We start from the raw sequence: 19480 nt of genomic DNA, 5'->3' as shown, positions 1-19480 counted from the left end.
AAAACTCACGAAACGAAGATAAAAAATAAAAAAAAAGGAAAGAAACTCGGAACATTTACACAGAAAACAATTTTATCTGTTAAATGTATCAGCCAGATTTTATTTTTTTAAAAGGGAAACAAACAAACAAAAAAAAAAAAAATACCCAGACATGGAGGGGGTGGGGAGAGAAATAACTTTGAGATACCACTACCCCAAGCGACTGTAACCACCATTTGTGACATAATCATTTCCTACCGATCTCTTTCTCTCTCTCTCTCTCTCTGAAAATCCCACCAAGAAGAAACAAAACCCGTACAAAAAAATGTCTGCGTGTGTGTGTGTGTGTGTGTGGCTTTTGCTCTCTCTCTCTCTCCCCCTCTCTATAGTTCGACTTTTAAATAAATATCACGTATATACGAAAAGGAGAAAAGAAAAAGGATCGGGTTGTGTGACTTCTTTTTTTATTCAAACGCGCGTAATACGTCTCCGCAGTGCGGATGGTTTCTGTTTGTATAGCCCGTGTCCTTTACGGTCGAAGAGAGCGAGAGAGCGAGAGACCTATCCATTCGCCTTTCGTCCATTTTCGTCTTCTTCTTCTATTTTTATTATTATTTTTTTTTTTTTCGTTGCGTGTTTGTATCGTTCGATGGTGCCGTGTTATTTTTTTATTAGTCGGTCGTGAATTTCTTCCTTTTTTTTTTTTTTTAAATATATACGCGGACAGCCTTTTCCGATCGTCTTTTTGATGTTGTCGTTTCCTTCGACATTTGGCCGGCCAAAAAAAGAAAAATTGAATAAATAATAATAAACAACGACGTAGTTAAATATATTCAAAAGAAAAACCTTTTTTTTTTTCTTTTCGAACTGTAAAAAAAGAAAAATAAAAATCAATGCGTCAACGTGACTCTTTGAACAAAAGTTATTTGCTTGTCACACGCGCTCAATTGGAAAGCGAGAAATGATTTCGTTTCAATTTGGACGGGACTTAGCTGCGAGTCCGTTAACGTACGATTCGTGAAACACGACAAGTGCGCGTACACGCTAGAAACACTTTGTCTTTTCTGTCGGAGGGAAAAGGTTTAGCCGCGTACGAGATTTCGCGTGTGTAGCACCGGCAAAATGACGTCCTCAACAAACGGGATTTACCGAATCCCCTGTCCATTCGAGAAAAAAAAAAAAAAAAAAAAAAAGGAAAAAACAAACTTTTAAATTTCATTTGTTTACCAATTAAGAGATAAATGCCAACATTTTTGAGATAACATTGTCCCTTTTTTATTTGATTTTTTTTTGTTGTTGTTGTAAACGAAATGAAATTCAGAATTTGTTGACGTCCATCACCAGTCCTCCATTTCCAATTTAAGGATAAATTTAATCATTTCTTCTTTTTTTTTTTCTCCCTCCGTGTAAAATTTGATGGACAGCCTTGATGATTTGTTGATGTCAATTAAAGACAGACAGTTTACGTTTATTTCGACAAGGTTTTTTCTTTTCAAAAATTCTAGTGAAGCCATGTAAAAGAAAAAAAAAACAATCACAAAAACATGGCGATTTATGTTTTGTTCTGTGGGAAAAAGTAGAAATGCCTTTAAAAAAGAAAATAGCGTTGACACGCCAACAGCAACAAACTTTTCGGCGTCTTTACACGCCCTGACAACCGACGTACACCTGAGGGATACACAAACAGTTTTTGCGGGCCGGAACTGGAACGAAAGCAGATGACAATTGCGCGACTCGCCATGAATCGCTAAATCAATATCTAAACAAAAAGTCCTATCGCCTGGCAACACACGCACACACACACACACACACACACACGAATTAAAAAAAAAAAAAAAATAGGCAAGCAGAATGGAACTTTGTATTTTATTTTATTTTTTTTTTTCAAAATCCAATTAACAAACGAAACTCTTTCGTATTTTCTTACGTTACACACCTGGATAGTTGTAATGTTTTTTTTTTTTTTCCCGTGTCTTTTTAACTTGAACTTTCCCGTGTCCGCCTGTACACATGACACCACCATCGGTCCGGCTGAATTCGGCACCGACTGGTTTCTTTTATTCCCCCCCCCCCCCCCCCCCCTTTAGTTTTTTACTCGAAAAAGCTTTGAGTTTTCCCACGCTAACGTCCCTGCTCACAAGGGCGATCGTAGCACTTATAAAAGGGCCTGCAAGTTTAGCAGACGGGGGGGGGGGGGGATTTAGCGTGAGTGGCCAAGGGAAAATGCCTGTCGTGTCGATCCTATTGGATTCTCTACGTGTTGATTTCTTATATTTTTTTTTATTGCCGCATCTTTTAGCTCGTTTTATTTATTTATTTTTGTTTTTTTTTACATTGTCCCTATTTTTCTCGATGGATTGCGCGGATCGTTTGAGAAACGGCAGGACAAATACGTACACATTAACAAAGAAATGGCTTCTCCCATTATCGTTCTGGTTTGTTTAACTAAAGAGAAAAGAAAAAAAAAAAAATGAAATAAAAATTTGGAAATCCAGTTGGGTTTGGGTTGGGTCCGGATGAAGATTCTCGTCCGAACCGGAGGCGTTCCACCGATGGAATGTTTTATCTGTTTGAGAAAGGAAAAAAAAAAAAAGGGGGGGTCGATGTTGTGCAGCTCAAGGGAAAGAAGAAAAAAAAAAAATAGTTGTCGATTGACAACTACTGGAACACAGACACACACACAAAAAAAAATAGGGGGATCAACACATTTCTTTTTCTCTTTCGATAATAATTTTAGACGTTGCTAAAATACCACACTATTCCGAGGCGCATTTTCAACATTTCGACAGCCATTTTTGTTTTGTCTGCGTGTGCACTTTGCGGTCCTTTTTTTTTTTTTTTTTTTTCTCCCAGCCGTTGATGGATTTTCGACTGGAATGTGGCGGCAACGTGTGTTCCACTACCGGAAAAAAAAAAAGGAACATTTTTATCGGGAGATTTGATAAGTAAAAAATAAAATAAAAGGGTTAGAAGCTCCTCTGTTGGGATCTTTTGGACAATAAAGCAAGTCGACTCGGAATCTCAGGGAAAAACGGTGAGGGGAAGAAGAAAGAAGAAAGAGATGAATATCGTACATGTATATTTTATTTCTCTTTTTTTTTTTTTTCATGTCACAAGGCATGACGACCGTCTCGTAAGATTATAAATTAAAATAGTGAAATCATTTTTCTTTTTTCCTTATATATATATTTTTTTTTTTCGTGTGTGTTTGTTGGAATTCTTTTTTTTTTTTTTTTCCTTTCAAATAAAATGAAAATAAATATATTTATAAACGGGCAGTTAAATAGCTTCTAATGAGCGGAGCAAGACTTCCGCTCAACTCCGGCTACCTCTGTCTCTTATCTGCTTGGGCTTCCTCTGGTCGGCTATAAAAAAAAAAAAAAAAAAAAGTTTATAATGAATTGACCGGAGGGCTTTAAGCAATTTCATTTTATTATTTTCCTTATTTTTTTTTTTTTTTGTTGTTCACATTTGATTGCCGTTTCCTCCTTTTTTTGGGAGGTTTTCGTGTTGTTTTTTTTTTTTCTTCGATTTTGATTTTTTTTTTCCTGCTTTAGAGAAAAACAATTTGGTAATTCTAAAACAAAAAAATGGTTGAACATAAATAATGGCTGTTTGAATCTGGTTCTTTTTGCGACTTGACAAAACGGCCAGCATGAACTGGTTATCAGCTCTTAAGTTAAACCATTATTGCCTTTTACTTGTATGAGCATTCATTCCCTTTTTGTACGTGTCTTTCTTTTTAAATGATGAAGCAATAAAAAAAAAAAGAAAGAAAAAGACGGACAGATAGGACCCGTATTGCCGTGTCAAATGACCATCCCCTTTTGCCGGATGGGGCATTCACACGAGCGTCCTCTTGGTGTCGGATTTTTTCGTTTTCCTTTTTTTTTTCTTCTCTCCTTAAAGTCAAAGGAATTGCCAGAATAAAAGAAAAAAGGTCGAAGCCCGCATCTTTACTTCATCTCATTCCTTTCACCTTATCTAATAATAAAATACAAAGTATTAGCCAATGACTTTCCCTTTAGCGTCCGTACGTATGGCCCTCGATGCGGCGAAAAGAGAAGCATAGAACTTGAGGGGGGGGGGGGGGGGACCTTCTCCGCTTTCTTGATCCAAGACACTTCAGCCACTATAACAAAAGAAAATAAAAAGTCTTAGTTATATCATATGTGTAATGCTAAAGACGCTTCTCGTATTTCCAGAATTTTTTTTTTTTTTTTTTTTTTTTTTTCTTTCCTTCTCTCTTTTGGGTACGTAATAGAGATGCTAGAGAGTGAGCTGGCCCCTCTTCTTCCCAAAGGTGTGGTGGATGGGTCATGCGATCGTCATTTTCTTCAGTCTCTCCTCCACAGAGGATTGCACAACCTGGCCCCCTTTTTTCTTTCCGAAATGTTTTGGTCTATAAACAATATCAATGTCACACTGGAGAGAATCCATGTAATATGTTGGCACCAGCAGATCTGTTTGTTTGGTTTTCTCTATTTTATTTTTTTTTTTTCTTCGATGTCCGTTGGGTAATCATACGGGTAGGAAAAAAAAAAAAAAAAGAAAGAGCGTGAACGTGTATAGACTTCCTGCAGCTGTAGGGCGTATCCGATTCGCCCTATACGATCGATATTGATTTTTTTTTTTTTTTTTTTTTTAGTAACCAATTTGATGGAGTTTTCATTTTCTCTTGTTTTGGAAAAAAAAAAAAATTGAATGACGGAAGTTACTTTCGTGTGGGAAAAAATCGTGTAGATTCACATCTCTCGTCACCCCCCCTCTCTTTCTAGGGCTCACCTTTCAACTTGTCTCCTTTCTTTCAACACACGAAAAGAGATTGAAATCACCTGGGGTTGTTGGGTGTTGAAAAGCGAAGGTGGGGGGGGGGGAACGTATCTCTTAATTTATCTTTTTGGGGGTTCGTCCTATAACGCACGTACGTCTTCGTTTGACGATATCGTTCCTATTCCCAGATTCCTTGTGTTCCATAAAACACTCGATTTGGGGACCCTAAAATGAGAAATCAAATCAAAAGATGGGAAGACTTGGTATTATAGGGTAGGAGGAGAGGGAGGGGAGGGGTCATCTTTGTCGTGTGTAATGTCGTCTTTCCTGTCTTTCTTTTCTCATTTTTTTTTCCCTCTATTTGATAGGTGTGCAGTTGTAGCGTAGTGTTACCTATAGATGTCTAATGTAACCTTGGCCCTTCTTCCACCAAAAAGCAAGTCCCGCGTGACCCCCTAGCAACGGGGTCGTCGCGTGATGTTGCCTTGGACTTGGGGTGGGTTGAGATATAGTCTGTGGAACGGGGCGTAACATGAAGGGCAACTTCTTTGTTTCTTTTTTACTCTTCCAAATTTATACGCACAACAACACACACACACACACACACACACACACAAAAAAAGAAAACTCTCTCCTTGTCTTATTTCTTTATCCGGTAGCTGCGGTTGAACTGCGCGCGACAGCGTGTGATCCCGCTCTCTCTCTCTTGTTTTTATTTTCTTCCAAGAGAATGAGAAAGAAAGAGTGAGCGGAAATGAGTCGTTCACCTGTTCCGAAGGTTGCCATGACCCGCGCGTAGTATTAACAGCAGGATGACTCTTGTCGTCGTTCTTCTTCTTCGTCTTTTAGTTCATTTTTTTTTTTTTTTTTTTTTTTTGTTTTTGTGTTTTCAAGGGGCAGGGTTTCGTGTAATTTTTTGACACTTTTGCTAGCGTGGAATTCATTGCCATCATTTTCGAATGTTTTTTTTTTTTCTTTTACCTCCTGTCAAATTGCTCGCAGGGTAACGAGTTCCGGTCCTGTTCTGTTCGGCCATATGAAAAAGAAATGGCTAGCGTTTGTGTTATTGAATATTATTTCTTTTTTCCCCAGCTTGTCCGGCAGCTTCTCCCCCTCGTTGACGGCCCACTTGTTGCCATAGAAACGACACGGGGTGCGTCATATTGGGTGCACATGTTCGTTCCTTTTTTTTTTTTTTTTTTATTTGCTACCATTAAAGACAAACGGTTTGAAAAGAAAGTTGAGACGGGTCATTCCTCCTCGATTGTACAGTGTCTTTTTCAGGACAAAAATGTCCTACCAAAGATCAACTTGTAATTTTTTTTTTTTTTTTTTTTTAAAAACTCCCTCATCCTCATTCTCTCTTGATTGCGGAAGGCAGAAAGTGGTTGACACTTGAACTTTTCCTCTTTCCAATGTCTGGTCGCAACCTGTTGGCCCCCCCCCCCCCCCCCTTCTTCTTCTTCTTCTTCTTAGTGGACCCGTTGGCCTTTTGCGGTCGTCCGTCATCCTCAATGATCCAAACCAGCTGTGTCTTGCAAACCACCGGATATGCTCTCTCTCTCTCTCTTTTTTTTTTTTTCGCTCGTCTTCCAATTTTTTCGTCTATCGTATTAATGGCGCGCGCATTTTTACAAAATACCATTTATTTTTTTGTGTGTGGCTTTTTTTTTTTTTTTTTTTTTTTTTGCTATTTCCAGCGATCGTTAAATCTCAAAAAGAAAAGAGATCTTTTGTCAACTTTAGTGATCTTTTAGTTCAATGTCTTTTTCCTTTTTTTTTTTTTTTTTTATGACTGGCCTCGACGACACCAGTTTAGCTAAAAAAGGTAGAAATGTCTGCTAGCGATCATGAGTTTTGCTTACTCAAAGTCGTAAACGTTTTCCCGAAAATTAACCCCCCGAAAGATTTTTTTTTTTTTTTTCGGCCACGTTAACATTTCCAGAAAAAAAAGAAAAAAAAATGTGTGGACGGTGAAAGAAAAATATAAAAATAACCCTTGACGCTCCTCGTGAAAAGGTTCCAATAAAACCGTCGAGCCGTGACTTTCAAAAACTCACGCCGCTCGGTTAAATGACGTGAGCAACAACTCTCAGAATATCACACTACACTTCTCACACTTTTTTTTTTTTTTTTTTTTTTTTTTTTCCTTTTTTCAACTTGAAAACGGACGAAGGGATAGAAAAAAAAAAAAAAGAAAGAAAAAAGAAACTGTCCAGAAAGCAATTCCTCCTTAGGGCTAAGACTTGTTTAAATGACGAGTTACACCAGCAAAAAGCCAACCACCTAGGATCCATATTTCTGAAATTTTTATTTCTATTCCATCCGTATTCTTTAAAAAAAAAAAAAAAAAAAAAATCAACAACAACAACAAAAAGAAGTACGGTCCGTCCTTGGTGGATGATTACCCCAGTCGTAAACAAAGATGAGAATAGGCGCGACTGGAACACCAAAATTGATGAGAAGAAAAAAAAACAAAGTTTATTCTTTTTAGGCTTTGCAAATGGCCAGCATATGTCAAGTCTCTAATACGAAGCCCAAAACTCTCAAAAAAAAAAAAAAAAATGAAAGAGGAGATGTTGTTCGGAGGGCTTGTAGAAAGGACCGGGACTTCTTCCCTTCTTGTGCTGATGGTTGGTAGCCAAGCGGGGGACGCGCACAGCTGCATGCGGGATGCGTGGATGTGTGCGAGATAGTTGTACCGTGTTGTCTTTCTACATACACACACACACACACACACACCACGTACATGCAGTAGGAGTATCGTAGCATTCAAAAAAAAAAAAGAAAGAAGGGAACTCATCAAATTTCAAGCTCACCCTCGACTCGAACCGTGGGAAAGAAGACGGATGAAGACAGGAGAGAAGGCAAAGATGTTAAGGAGAAAAATCAAAAGTATATCCTCTACAACACATACGAGATGATTTCCCATCATCTCAAAATCCACCATCTCGCGCCACCATGGTGCACTCATTAGCCATTGAATTCTTTTTTTAAAATTTTTTTTCCCCTTCTTCTTTGAAATGTTAATCGAAACCGAATAGACACTGCGTTTCCGTTGTCTGTTAAAAAAATAAAGACAGCCAGTATGTTTCATCGGGTCACCGACAGCTGCCAAATGAATTGAGGGCTGCCTCTCTTTCTTTGACCTCTGTTTCACGTCTCGCATGTGTGTGTGCTGGCAGTTACGCACGTGCGTTCAACAGTCCCGACACACACCAGACCGCCCGTGTTTTTTTTTTTTAGAAGAAAAGATGTCGGTTGAAATGAGACGAGTCAGTTGCCTATTTTTTTTTTTTTTTTTTTTTTTTCTTTTTCGAGAGGATGTGCCAGAACTTTTACGTGATGGCGAGAAGCGAGCGATCCATTTACACACTCGCTTTAAAAAAAAAAAATAAAGAAAAGAACAAAGCCGGCCCGTTTGCGCAGTGTGTGCGTAACAGGTGGCCCGAAATCCCGCGGATTGTTACGGATTTGTACCGACTCTTTTTTTTTTTTTTTTTTTTTTTTTCATTCCCCTCCCCCCCTTTTTAACTGTGAAATAACTTGAACGGTTTTCAAAAACGAAGGACGACTCAAAGATGATAACGAGATCGCGATAGAAATGAATTCCGTTGGTGAGGAATTTTGTTTGCCGCGATCCCATCAAAAAGCCAAAGACTCGATTCACGTGAATTGGATTGGTTTGGCTTCTTTCTCTTCGATAAATATTTATTTTTTTTTTTTTTTTTTTTTTTTTTTTCTCGACTGGAACTGAGAGAGAGGGGGGGGGATAGAGAGCAGCAATGATTACGGTAATAATGAATCGTTTTCGACTCTCATGGAAGAGGAGGAGTTGCCCTTCAGCCACAGCTCGCGAGACACAACACTCAGAGGCTTTTCCGTAATTGCGTCTACTTTTTTTTTTTTTTTTTCTTTAAAAATCATCTCCTCGTACGAGAGGTCAGAAAGAAAAAAAAAAAAAAATGGCTTCTGGGTGTTGTTACCTTATTTCGTATGTAAAGGTAGATGGCATCCCGAATGAAAAGAACGAGTTTGAAAAAAAAAAAAAAAAGAATAACTGGCGCAAACACACATGCCGTGCGTTTTGGTGGCTAACACGCACACGCCACGGACTTCTTCTAGGGGGCGACCAAAGTTAAATGAGCGTATACCTGGCCAAATTATCTGAGCAATGCTCCTCTTCCTTTTTCAAAGTCACGACCTTCTTTCTTCTCCGAAGAAAAAAAAACAAAAAAAAAACGGTTTTATATTTTATATTTTCTTTAGGGCATATGAAGAAAAAAAAAAAAAAGAAAGAACCTTTTCCCTGAGTTGAAAGAAAGAAAACAAAATTATTTCGTTTTCTTTTTTTTCTTGAATCTTCATCTTACAGAGATTTTATTTTATTTTATTTTATTTTTTTTTTTTTTTTTTCTGATGTTGCTGTGGCTTCTGGGCATGTAGTGGGGGTTAATTACGTATGTAGACGTGCGGACTCTCGTCGACTACCGGTTAACAGTCGCAACAAACAAAACAAAAAGGAAAAATATGTTTGTTTGTTTCATAGCTTCACAATTCTTTTTCTCTTTTGATTTCCTGCAACAACAGAAAGAAATTTCGGGAGGGGAGCTATAAAAATAAGATCGTGACTGTTATCCTCCTTTTTTTTTTTTCCTGGTGTGTAACAATCACGGTAGCCGTTGATTGCCAATCATAACCTCCTCTATTACGTGTATATCGTCTTGGCCCTCCTCAATTTTTCCGGGATCTGCTAGCGGTACTGTCGGAAAAATGGACCGATTTTTATGTTTGCGGATGGGCGGCGGGAGTTCATGTGTCATCAAATTGCTGTCGATTGAAGGCATTTAAACGACGTCAAATGAAGAATAAAAAAAAAAAAAAAAAAAAAAAAAGAGATTAAAAACAGAAGAACAAAGAATGAGATCGTTGGTGTTCACGCACGTTCAACCTGAGTCGTGACTGCTCTGGCTCGAGCTTTAATCAACCGCGGGAAAAAAAAACGGGGCTGGTTAATTTTGAAAAATGGAAGAAAAAAAAACAAAACAAAAAACAAATCTTCATCCTCCTCGTTACGTGCCCTTCTTTTTAGAAGTCTTTCTTCCTCTCTGATTGTTTTTCTTTTTCTTTTTTTTTTTTTTCTTCTTATTATTCTTTTCCTCTCTTTTGCCTCATTATCTTTGGCGCGACCATTAACCGCGGCTAAAACAACTGCTGATGATGATCGCGGCCGCCGCTGCTGCATGGAAATCCCTCTCCCCCCTTTTCCTATATTCTAATAGACATACATGTATATACATACATCCTGCTGAGTTTATTACTTCATCGCCACTAGCACAGTGGCAACTCTTCATTGTAACTTGTGTACACGTTTTTTTTTGTTTTTTTGTTTTTTACTTCTTTCTTGTTTCAATTCGTAATTTGTTTTTTGTTTTTTTTTCTCCCTTGCTTTTCCTCCCCTCCTGTGGTGTTCGTATTAAAAGGAAAAACTGGCGAGACAACGTCAGTCCCGTTGATGGATAGCGTCTCGCTGTTGTGTGCGAAGGAAGATTATACAACAGGGCGCAAAAGTAGTGTGTGGTAGCCCGTATAACGTGGTTGGTCCGTTAATTTGACAAGCATCGAAAGTAAGAACCTTGAACCAGAAAGTTAGGCGCATTTATTTTATTTTTTTTTTCTGTTCCGATGATGGATGAGTTCAGCTGTCGAACGCATCATCATCAAGGATACTCATTTATTTTTATTTATTTATTTATTTATTTATTTATTTATTTTTTTGGTTTATCTATCTATCCCCATTTTCTTATCGTCCGAATGTGTCGTACGCGTCTACGTTTAAAGGACGAGATCGTTTCAGAGGATCGTCCGCAGATGATTTCGATTTAAATGGCGAGATGTTTTTGAGTGTTTTGTCAGCAGAGGTCAATCAACTAAAGGGGACGAATATCGTGAGCCATAAGGAAACACGTTTCAACATGCGGAAGAACAGCTTGGAATTTTTGTGTGGATGTCTATGACACATACAGAGACATGATGGCGTTTAACCATTCACCTGTGCATGACGTGTTGAATGGCGTGTGACCGAACGGTGCTTCGCCTTTGGCAAACTTGGCCACGTCAAACCTGACGGAATTCTCTTTCTCGATCTGGCCGACTGGCCACTTATTTTTTTCTACAAAGGAATGTCAGTTCACTCTCTAGCAGAACTCTAGATGCGTACCGCCGACTGTGATTACAGGAAAACGTACAAGGATAGTCATTGAACTTGTTTTCTTTTGATAGAAAGGGGACTAGTCATTAACGCATCTAGCGGTTTTTCTTTCACTCGTATCAATTTTTGCATAGTTTGCGTGACTCGCAAGACGATGATGAAGGGCTTCCATTCTTTTTCCGCCAAACTGGCCATACGGCCGTAGGTGATTGGATGCGAGTGGCTTGATTCAATGCGAGTGCGGACACACACACACACACACACACACGCTCACACGGATCATCCGACAATCAGCTTCCTCTGCCGTTTTCAATGCGGTCAGCCTTTAGCCAAGATTGAGTAATTCCAAAAAAGCCTGTGCTTTCTTTTTCACGCTTCTTCGTTTTTTTTTTTTTTTTTTTAACGAGCGTCGCCGAGAAATAAGACATGGAACGCATGCCAAAAAAGAAAAAAAAAAAAAAAATGTCTACGATGACGAGCCCGAGAGATGAATGATGAGGCGCACTGCTAAAAGCTTTCCCGCCTTTTATGTGTCGATATTATTTTTTTCCATACAACACGCACGATCTCCTCAACGAAAAAAAAAAAAGAATTTATTTATTTATTTTTTTTTTTTTTGAAAGGAAGATGTGAATTACACATTTATTGATATTGCACCGGACGCACACGGATTTCGTTCCCCCCCTTTTTTTTTTTTTTTAAATGTAAAACAATTTTTTTTTTTTTTTGTCGACGTGTTCTATTTTTTGTTCTTTCCGCATAAAAACAGGAACTTTTTATTTTCGTTTTTTTTTTTTTTTTTTTTTTTTTTCCTTTCCGTGTTGTTGAATTATCATTTTGATATGTGACATTTGCGTTTGATAGCGCGCTTGGTTTTCGACGTTGTACTAATTGGTGGGCTTCCCCCAACATTGGTTCATAACTATCGCAGTCTCCATGACGGTCGTATCGCATTACTAATGAGATGCCTGTTTTGTTTTTTTGTTTTTCCCTGTGTCGAGATTCGTGTCTTTTAAGAAAAGACACGAACGACATCAGCAACTCAATTGGCGGAGGAGCGCGCAAGTGGGTTCCTATTATTGTATCTAACATTGTGATTATGAAATAGTGTGCCTTAACAGTACGTCACAGAGTGCGTTGCTGCGAAACAAGTTGTACACCACATTACGCGGCCATTAAATCAAAGTTTTCTATGACGCGGCAAGAAAATGGTGTGTGTGTGTGTGTGTGTGTGTGTGTGTGTGTGTGTGTGTGTGTGTGTGTGTGTGTGTGTGTGTGTGTGTGTGTGTGTGTGTGCTGAAAGGGCGAAAAAAAAAGTTCTTCCTCGTCTGATGTAACAACTTTTCTCTCTTTCTCTCTCTGTTTTCTTGTTCAAGCTGCACCAGCAGTTCGTGTTTGTATAACACAAGGGATATCTATACACTCTGCGTGTACCGCGTGAGGGAGGAAAAAAAACAAACAAAAAAACAACTCGTCTTTGCACTACCTCACATCTTTTTTTTTTTTTTTTTTTTTTTTTTTTTTTCAATAAACTTTGGAGTTTGCCCCCATCCGCTCCATTTATTGAAGAATTCAACCGACCTCTTATCGCTGCCGGATTGAAAATCACTGGCCGCAGCAGCTCTCGCACAGTTTGTTTGTGCCTCGTGTCCAGCCCGTCTTTTCTCTTCTTTTTCATCAAAAAGCGAGTAATACGTGTTCCTTGGATAAGAGAAAAAAAAAAAAAAAAAAAAAAGAAAAGAAAAAGGTTAGCAGATGAAATCAATATCCAAGCTACATCTTCCTCGAATTGAAAAAGAAAAAAGAGATGAGAAAAAAAAAAAAAAACGTATCAGCTCAATGGATCGTTTTTTTTTTTTTGAATGGTCCATTGCGTATGGATTGCTCGTCTTGTTATTATTATTATTATTATTATTTTTTTTTTTTTTGGCCTTCGACAGACGTCATGACGTCACACTTCGCTTGCCTACCCATCATCTTTGGTCCCTCAATTGCTTTTGATTTCTTAATCGACTGGCTTCGTATTGCGCAGCGCGCGCGCACACTGCGCATTGATGACCTCCCTTATGTTTTTACCTCTCGTTTGATGCAATACAAACATCGCCCTAGTGGTGGATGGTTGGGACAAAAAAAAAAAAAAAAAATAGAAAACAAGAAACAAAAATTGAATCTAGTATCCTATCATACTACTTTTTGGGCTGCTGTGTGTATCGATTTCAATTCCCCGTAGCGACGACGAATGTCGTCGTCTACCTAACACAGAAGAGCGAAAAAGAAAAAAGAGCCAATGACCAAAGTCAGTGACAGCCGACGCAAGAGGATATTGATTCGCGCCAAAGAAAAGAAGGAAATGGAACAGTTGAGAGAGGACGTCAGAGAGAAAAAGAGAAGACGCTAGACGTCGTGTACGTGAACGCCAACGTGGCTGAACTAACAAGAGTCAGTGATACCATTTGCCTCACCCTCCTCTAGTCCCGCTCTATGTATTTTCTTTTCTTTTTTTTCTTTTCTTTTTTTTTTTTTTGCCTTTCCCCCATCGTTGTCCTACGGCTCGTTATGCATGCATTAAGTGAATGCGTGAGGAGAAAGGCATCACTCACGGATGGCCGAACCCTTTTCCAGCCATTTACTTAACTGCAGTCTTTTCTTTTAATTCTCTTTTTCTTTTTATTTCGGCTCCCAAAGTTAATTCATTAGCGATACCCACCCTCATCGACTAACATTTCATTCATTGAAATGATGTGTGAATATCGATAGTGGACATATAAGTAAAGGTAGTCATTTGTTTTTTTGTTTTGTTTTTTGATAACGTGAGGGGAGTCCCCGGCAGCAAACAGTCCACTGGAATCAGCAACAAATAAAAACAACAACTTAACATGAGAAATGGCATCCAATTTGTCCAAAGGGTTAGCGGTTAGAGACATGAAGTCGGATCTGTTTTGATTGACCATCCCCTCCCCTCCTCCCCTTCTTTCGTACTCTATAATATCTTTTTATGCTAGTTGTACACTACTTGCTGCCGACCATTTTGATGAAATTGGTTCCCTTTTCACATTTTCTTTTTTATTGTGGTGAAAAAAAAAAAAAAAAAAAAGAAAGGAAAAATGGGGAATTTAGGGTCGTCGTCGTCGTTCGACTGCAATGTCACTCAACGTTCAGTGGCACATATAAAAAAAAAAAAAATAAAAATAAAAACGTGGCCGGAAAAGAAAAAAAAAAAAAAAAAAAAAAAAAAAAAAAAAAAGGAAAAAAGGGGTAGAGCAAAATTTCCTCTCGTCTTATAAAATATATCTTTGTGGGAAATGACGACAGCGATTCACGGTTGGCCAACCGTTTCCCTAAAGTAGATGCATAAATAAGTAGGTGGAGCTCTATTCAAGAACAAATATATAAATATATGAAGAAAAAAAAAGAAAAAAAAAAGAATATGATGGAGTGGCTTATTGTTTTTTTTTTTGTTTTTCGCTGGGTGGCTGGGGTTTTTTCTCCTTCCGCCTTCTATACTCGTCATTCTCCTTATCAAGATTCATGTTGATGCTCTATTCTCCGATCATGCAGTCACGACGGGGAAACGCAGGAAAACATACAGCCAGACTTGTGGGGGGGGAAAAAAAAATAGGAGACGGGAGAGTTATCCCGCCCGCCATTCATCACGGCGAACGCGGGAATACTAGAGAGAAAGCTTATATACATATATACTTCTTACAAAGCAAACGAAGGAGAGAGCGAGATTGTACGCCAGTCTCGTAGACCTTAGTTTTTTTTCTTTTTAGTTTATGGTCGTTTTTGCGCCTATTTCTTGTTGCTGTTGTTGTTGTTGTTGTTGTTTCATCCTCGTTGAATAATCCCTCTTTTGTTTCCTTCACAGGCGACGGACAGCAACAGCAGCAGTACTTTGCCGAACGGCCGCAAAACACCAGCGTCCGCGAGGGCCAGATGGCCGTACTCCGTTGCCGGGTTGGTAACCAACAAGGCCGAGCTCAATGGACCAAAGACGGATTCGCTCTCGGTAAGTCTTTTTTTTTTTTTTTTTTCTTTCTTTCTTTCTTTCTTTCTTTTTTCCTTCTTTTTGGTCTAAGTAATCACGATGGTCCAGCAAGGACTTTTCTTTCACACACACACACACACACACACATATACTTTACTTGAAAAAAAATATATAAAAATACTAAAGAAAGACGGGGATTTCACTCCTTTCGTATGGATCGGTGTTGGATCGAGTCCTATCTCGACTAATCCATCTTCGTGACGTTGCTACAGACGTACCCATCCCTACGCCTCTGCATCGTTCCGATACTCTTTTAATCTTTCCCGTTTTCTAGTGTGCAAGGCTTTTCTTTGCTGTCCGTCTTTCCCTCCCCCGTTCCTTTTTTTTTTTTTTTTTTTTTGCTTTGTCTGTACGTCCGTTAAAAATAGAACTTTTGTAATAATCGCACTCGCCATCAATCCGGACTTGCGTAGTCTGATGGGCCCTGATCATTAAACAACATAAGATTGGGCCAAACTGGAAATTGGAATAGATTTTCCTAGTACGAGCACTCACAGAATAAAACTACTAGCAGTTGGAAAATAAATTTTAAAGAGACGGGCAAATTACAAATTCGAAATAGGATCGAAAGTGGTGACGTTAGAGTAGAGAGTTTTGATAGCGAAATTGTGTGTGTGTGTGTGTGTGATCTGTCGTCATGTGCAATATCTGTTTGATCTGCTAAATGGACTGGCTGTAAAAGGATTGAATTTTCGTTGAATGCCGAGCCTTAACAAGCTCCGAGTGGGAGTTTGAGATTGGACGGGGGGAAAGCGCGATGAGGGGGGGGGGACGATGAAATTGTAGAGCATTTTCTTCTTCTTCTTCTTTTTTTGGCAGACGACGAGTACGGGAGGAAACAGAATTGAGGTTGGGCTGATGACAAATGGGTTTCCATTGCGAACTCCGTGGAAAGTTGGGCAGGGCAAGTGTTTCGGCCAGAGTTTGTGAGTAGCAGTTGCCAAGCCAACGAGAAACTCCGTGATACGTCGATGATGATGTGTCAAAATATCCATTCGACCATTGGCCATCATCATTCAAAGTTGTTCACTTCTCTCCCTTACTTTTTTTTTTTTTTTTTTTTTTTTTTATTCATTTCCCCACACACACACACACACACACACAGACACACTCCGTTTTCGAAATGTATTATACCTCCAAAAAGGTGATCGATAACATCGTCTACAACTGCCTGTACTTAAAAAAGAAAAAAAAAAAGCCTTTCGTTTCCTCTTTGGTTTGAACAACAACAGCCAAAGAACTGCTTTTTACCACCGCCCCGTGTTAAGTCAGGTGTCGCTCTCGGGATGATGCAATTACCTTTTTTTTTCACTTCTACGAGAATAAGATCACGAAGAGAAAGAAAAGAAGACAAAGAAAAAAAAAACGTAACTCTTAACAGTTTGAAGAAGGAAAGAAAAAAAAACGAACGCCCTAACGCGTATGCAATGGTGTTGGGTTCGGCTATCTAAATGTCAATCATTCCTCATCCTGGTTCATTGAATTTTTTTTTTTTTTTTTTTTTTACCTGGGTGGCGCCCAGCTTTTCTCTTTTGCCATTAGCGGAATTGTTATCATTTCAAACGTCCGCCGTTTTTGCTGGTGGTCGAATGGCCCTTTCTTTTTCCAGCTAAAAGAAAAAAGGTGGAGCTGGACACATGGGCAAATGAAGGACGTCGCGCACAGACACGATCTTCATCAGCTCTTACGAAAAAAAAAAAAAAAAAAAAAAAGAGAGTTCTCTATCTTTGAGATAAAAAAAAAAAAAAAAGAAGAAGAAGAAGCTGAGTGAAAAAGGTGGTGGTGGTGGGGCAAGGCTTTGTGACTATCCCCGTCCATGTTTTTTTTGAAGGGGTACGGCCGATAGCAAAGAAAGTCTTGTCTGTCATGGCTCTTGTGTTCATGTCTACTCACCGGTGCGAGCTTATCTCGTGTCGCGGCTCTGTCGTAAACATTGGAACACACACACACACACAGAAAGAAGAAGGGAAATAAAAATAAATGCAGGGACGATAGAACGGAGCTCGCGCGCAATAGCCATCAGGAAAAGGAAAAAAAAATAAAATAAAATAAGAAATGTATAAACTACAATAGAAGGGGGGTTGGGGGGACGTGGAAGAGTGTGTTGTTGACTGATTTTTACGACGGACTGCTAGGTTATATATTTGACGCTACAGGATCGTGTCTACTCCTTAGACGGGCTCGTCCGTTTCACAGCCAACGGATAGACGACCACACATCACCCCCCGCACATTGGCTCTACGAACAAAGACATTGCGAACTCTTTTTTTTTTTTTTTTGTCTTTTCTTTTCGTCTCTTCAAATTTCCATCCACTGTTTTTTTCAAAAAAAAAAAAAAATTACTTTGTCTCCCCTTCGTCTATTTGTTTTCTAAAAAAAAAAAAGAAGAGATTTATATATATTTTTTTATTTGACTGTGAAGCGATCGGGCCAAGATGTCTGTCTAAACGTGGTCATCTTGTACGTTACAATCGCTTACGAAATGTTGTTTCTTTTTTTTTTTTTTTTTCTTCTCTCTTTTTATTAGAATACGAATTGGGCGTTAACCCCCAAGACAAAAACTGTGCAGGGAAAAGATTTTTCTCTTACGCCTTTGTCCCTCTATGAACTTTTTTTTTTTTTTTTTTTCTTTTCAAAATCTTTTTTTTTTTTTTTTTAAATGTAATTCCGCCTCCTTTAGGTAATCGACAGCGTGGGAGGCTTTGCTTCCCCACCAAGCCAAAAAAAAAAAAAAAAAAAAAAAAAAAAAAAGGCGATAATAAAAAGAAAAGAAAGCATTTGAAAGTAAACTACAAAGTGGATAGGTCCAATAGCATAAACAACATGGTGCAATCACACATTGTCCGATCTTTTTCCTTAACTGAAAATCCGTCGTGTGCGTACGGTCTCCGGGCTCAACCGAAAATAATAATAAGAAACTTGTCTTCATCTATTTTCGGGGAAAAAAAAAAAAAAAAAAAAACAAAAAAACTTTTCCTATTGTCTTGTATTTCTTCTCTTTTGTTTTCTATCTACGTTTTTGGTATTATTATTGTTCCTGTGAAGGAAAAAAGAAAAGAAAAAATTCCCTGTGAATGGCGCGATCAAGAGAGTCTCATTTCTCGACCCGCTTATCGCGCACTCCAAACCTGGGACTTCGTATCTGGAAAACAAAAACTTATTCTCCTTATTTTTGTCCGTGTATTCGGATTCTTTTCTTTCTCCCCCCTGTTTTTGTTTTTTTTTTTTTTGTTTTATTTGGGTCCTGATATTTATGATGGTACAGTCTTCATTTGTTCTCCGGGCAAAAGCGGCTGAACAAGGGCAACGTCATATACATAACTTGACGCTAACAGCGAACGTTTTGTTTTGTTTCTTTGCTGGACTTTTTGTTCCGAAACGAACTCAAATTTTTTTTTTTTTTTTTTTTTTTTTTTTTTTGGCCTACCCCCCATCATCACATCAAAACTGGCACTGGCGTAATCAAATTAGTCGCTGATTTCCTATTACCTCCTTTATTTCTTTCTTTTTTTTTGTTTTTGTTTCGTTCTTCTCGGCTAGAAGTGAACGGCGGCTTCTTTTTTTCTCTTACCGATACGTAACATCACGAGTTGTTGGGGGCTATTGCTTCCTTTTTCTCTCGTTCCTTCTTGTTTTCTCCCCCCCCCCCCTTTTCACTCGACGCTTCGAGACTCTAATTCAATTAGATGCGCCTTTTCAAGAACCTCTGCCGTGCGTGGATTAGATTGCTCCCGAATTGATCTCGCTGCCTTCCTTTTTTCTTTTTTACCCGTCTCGTTTTCTTTCATTTTTTTTTTTTTTTTTTTATTTTTACTCCCGTCATTTGGCCAACGTTGGACTGGCCGACGAGGTTCATTTCAAAACAGAAAACGAAACAAAAAAAGAGAGAAAAGGAAAAGAGAATTGGAGTCGTATAAATAATAGTTGATGATGATGCGGAATCTTTTGATGGTTGAAAGTAGAAAAAAAAAAAGGGTTAGAATAGAAAGAGAAAAAACATAGACACGCTATCAAACTTGGACTCGATAATGCAGTCTGGGGACTGTCAAAAAACGCGGTTGCACGAAAAGATGAAAGCTGTCTGTCTCTTTTTTTTTTTTTCAGCCACAGGGCACGACGAACTACTGGAATCGTACATGTACTGTTGGAAAAACAAAAACAAAAATAAAACAAAACAAAGAAAGAGATGAGGAAGAAACCTCATGGAATGTAATAACACATTGGGCCATTAAAAATAAAGCATATAGAAAATAAGAACAAGCATCTTCCAGCGTGTGTGTGTGTGTGTGTGGGGGGGGGGGGGGGGTTGTTGTGTTCGGGGGTAATATGAGACTCTTGTGTGTGCGGGGTAGTTGTATTTTTTGCTTCCTCCCGATCTTCTGGTGCCGTCTTTTCAACCACGGGCCCGTATATGTAGGCTGGAAGAGTAGCTTCGAAGGGGGGAGGTCTTTTGTTTGAATGCAGCTGGT

The 19480-nt window shown here is 38.7% G+C and overlaps 1 protein-coding gene across 1 annotated transcript in view; it reads left to right on the top strand.

Moving 5' to 3' along the window:
* LOC130696340 (nephrin-like) overlaps positions 1-19480 on the top strand; it is a 43215-nt gene that overhangs the window by 7655 nt on the left and 16080 nt on the right. Inside the window, exon 2 of the mRNA XM_059496898.1 lies at positions 14832-14972. Coding sequence (XP_059352881.1) covers positions 14832-14972 — 141 coding nt within the window. The remainder of the gene's footprint in view (positions 1-14831; positions 14973-19480) is intronic.

This window comes from Daphnia carinata, chromosome 1, assembly GCF_022539665.2.
Source record: "Daphnia carinata strain CSIRO-1 chromosome 1, CSIRO_AGI_Dcar_HiC_V3, whole genome shotgun sequence".
Taxonomy (NCBI): Eukaryota; Metazoa; Arthropoda; class Branchiopoda; order Diplostraca; family Daphniidae; genus Daphnia; species Daphnia carinata.
This window is presented reverse-complemented; position numbering and strand designations above follow the sequence as displayed.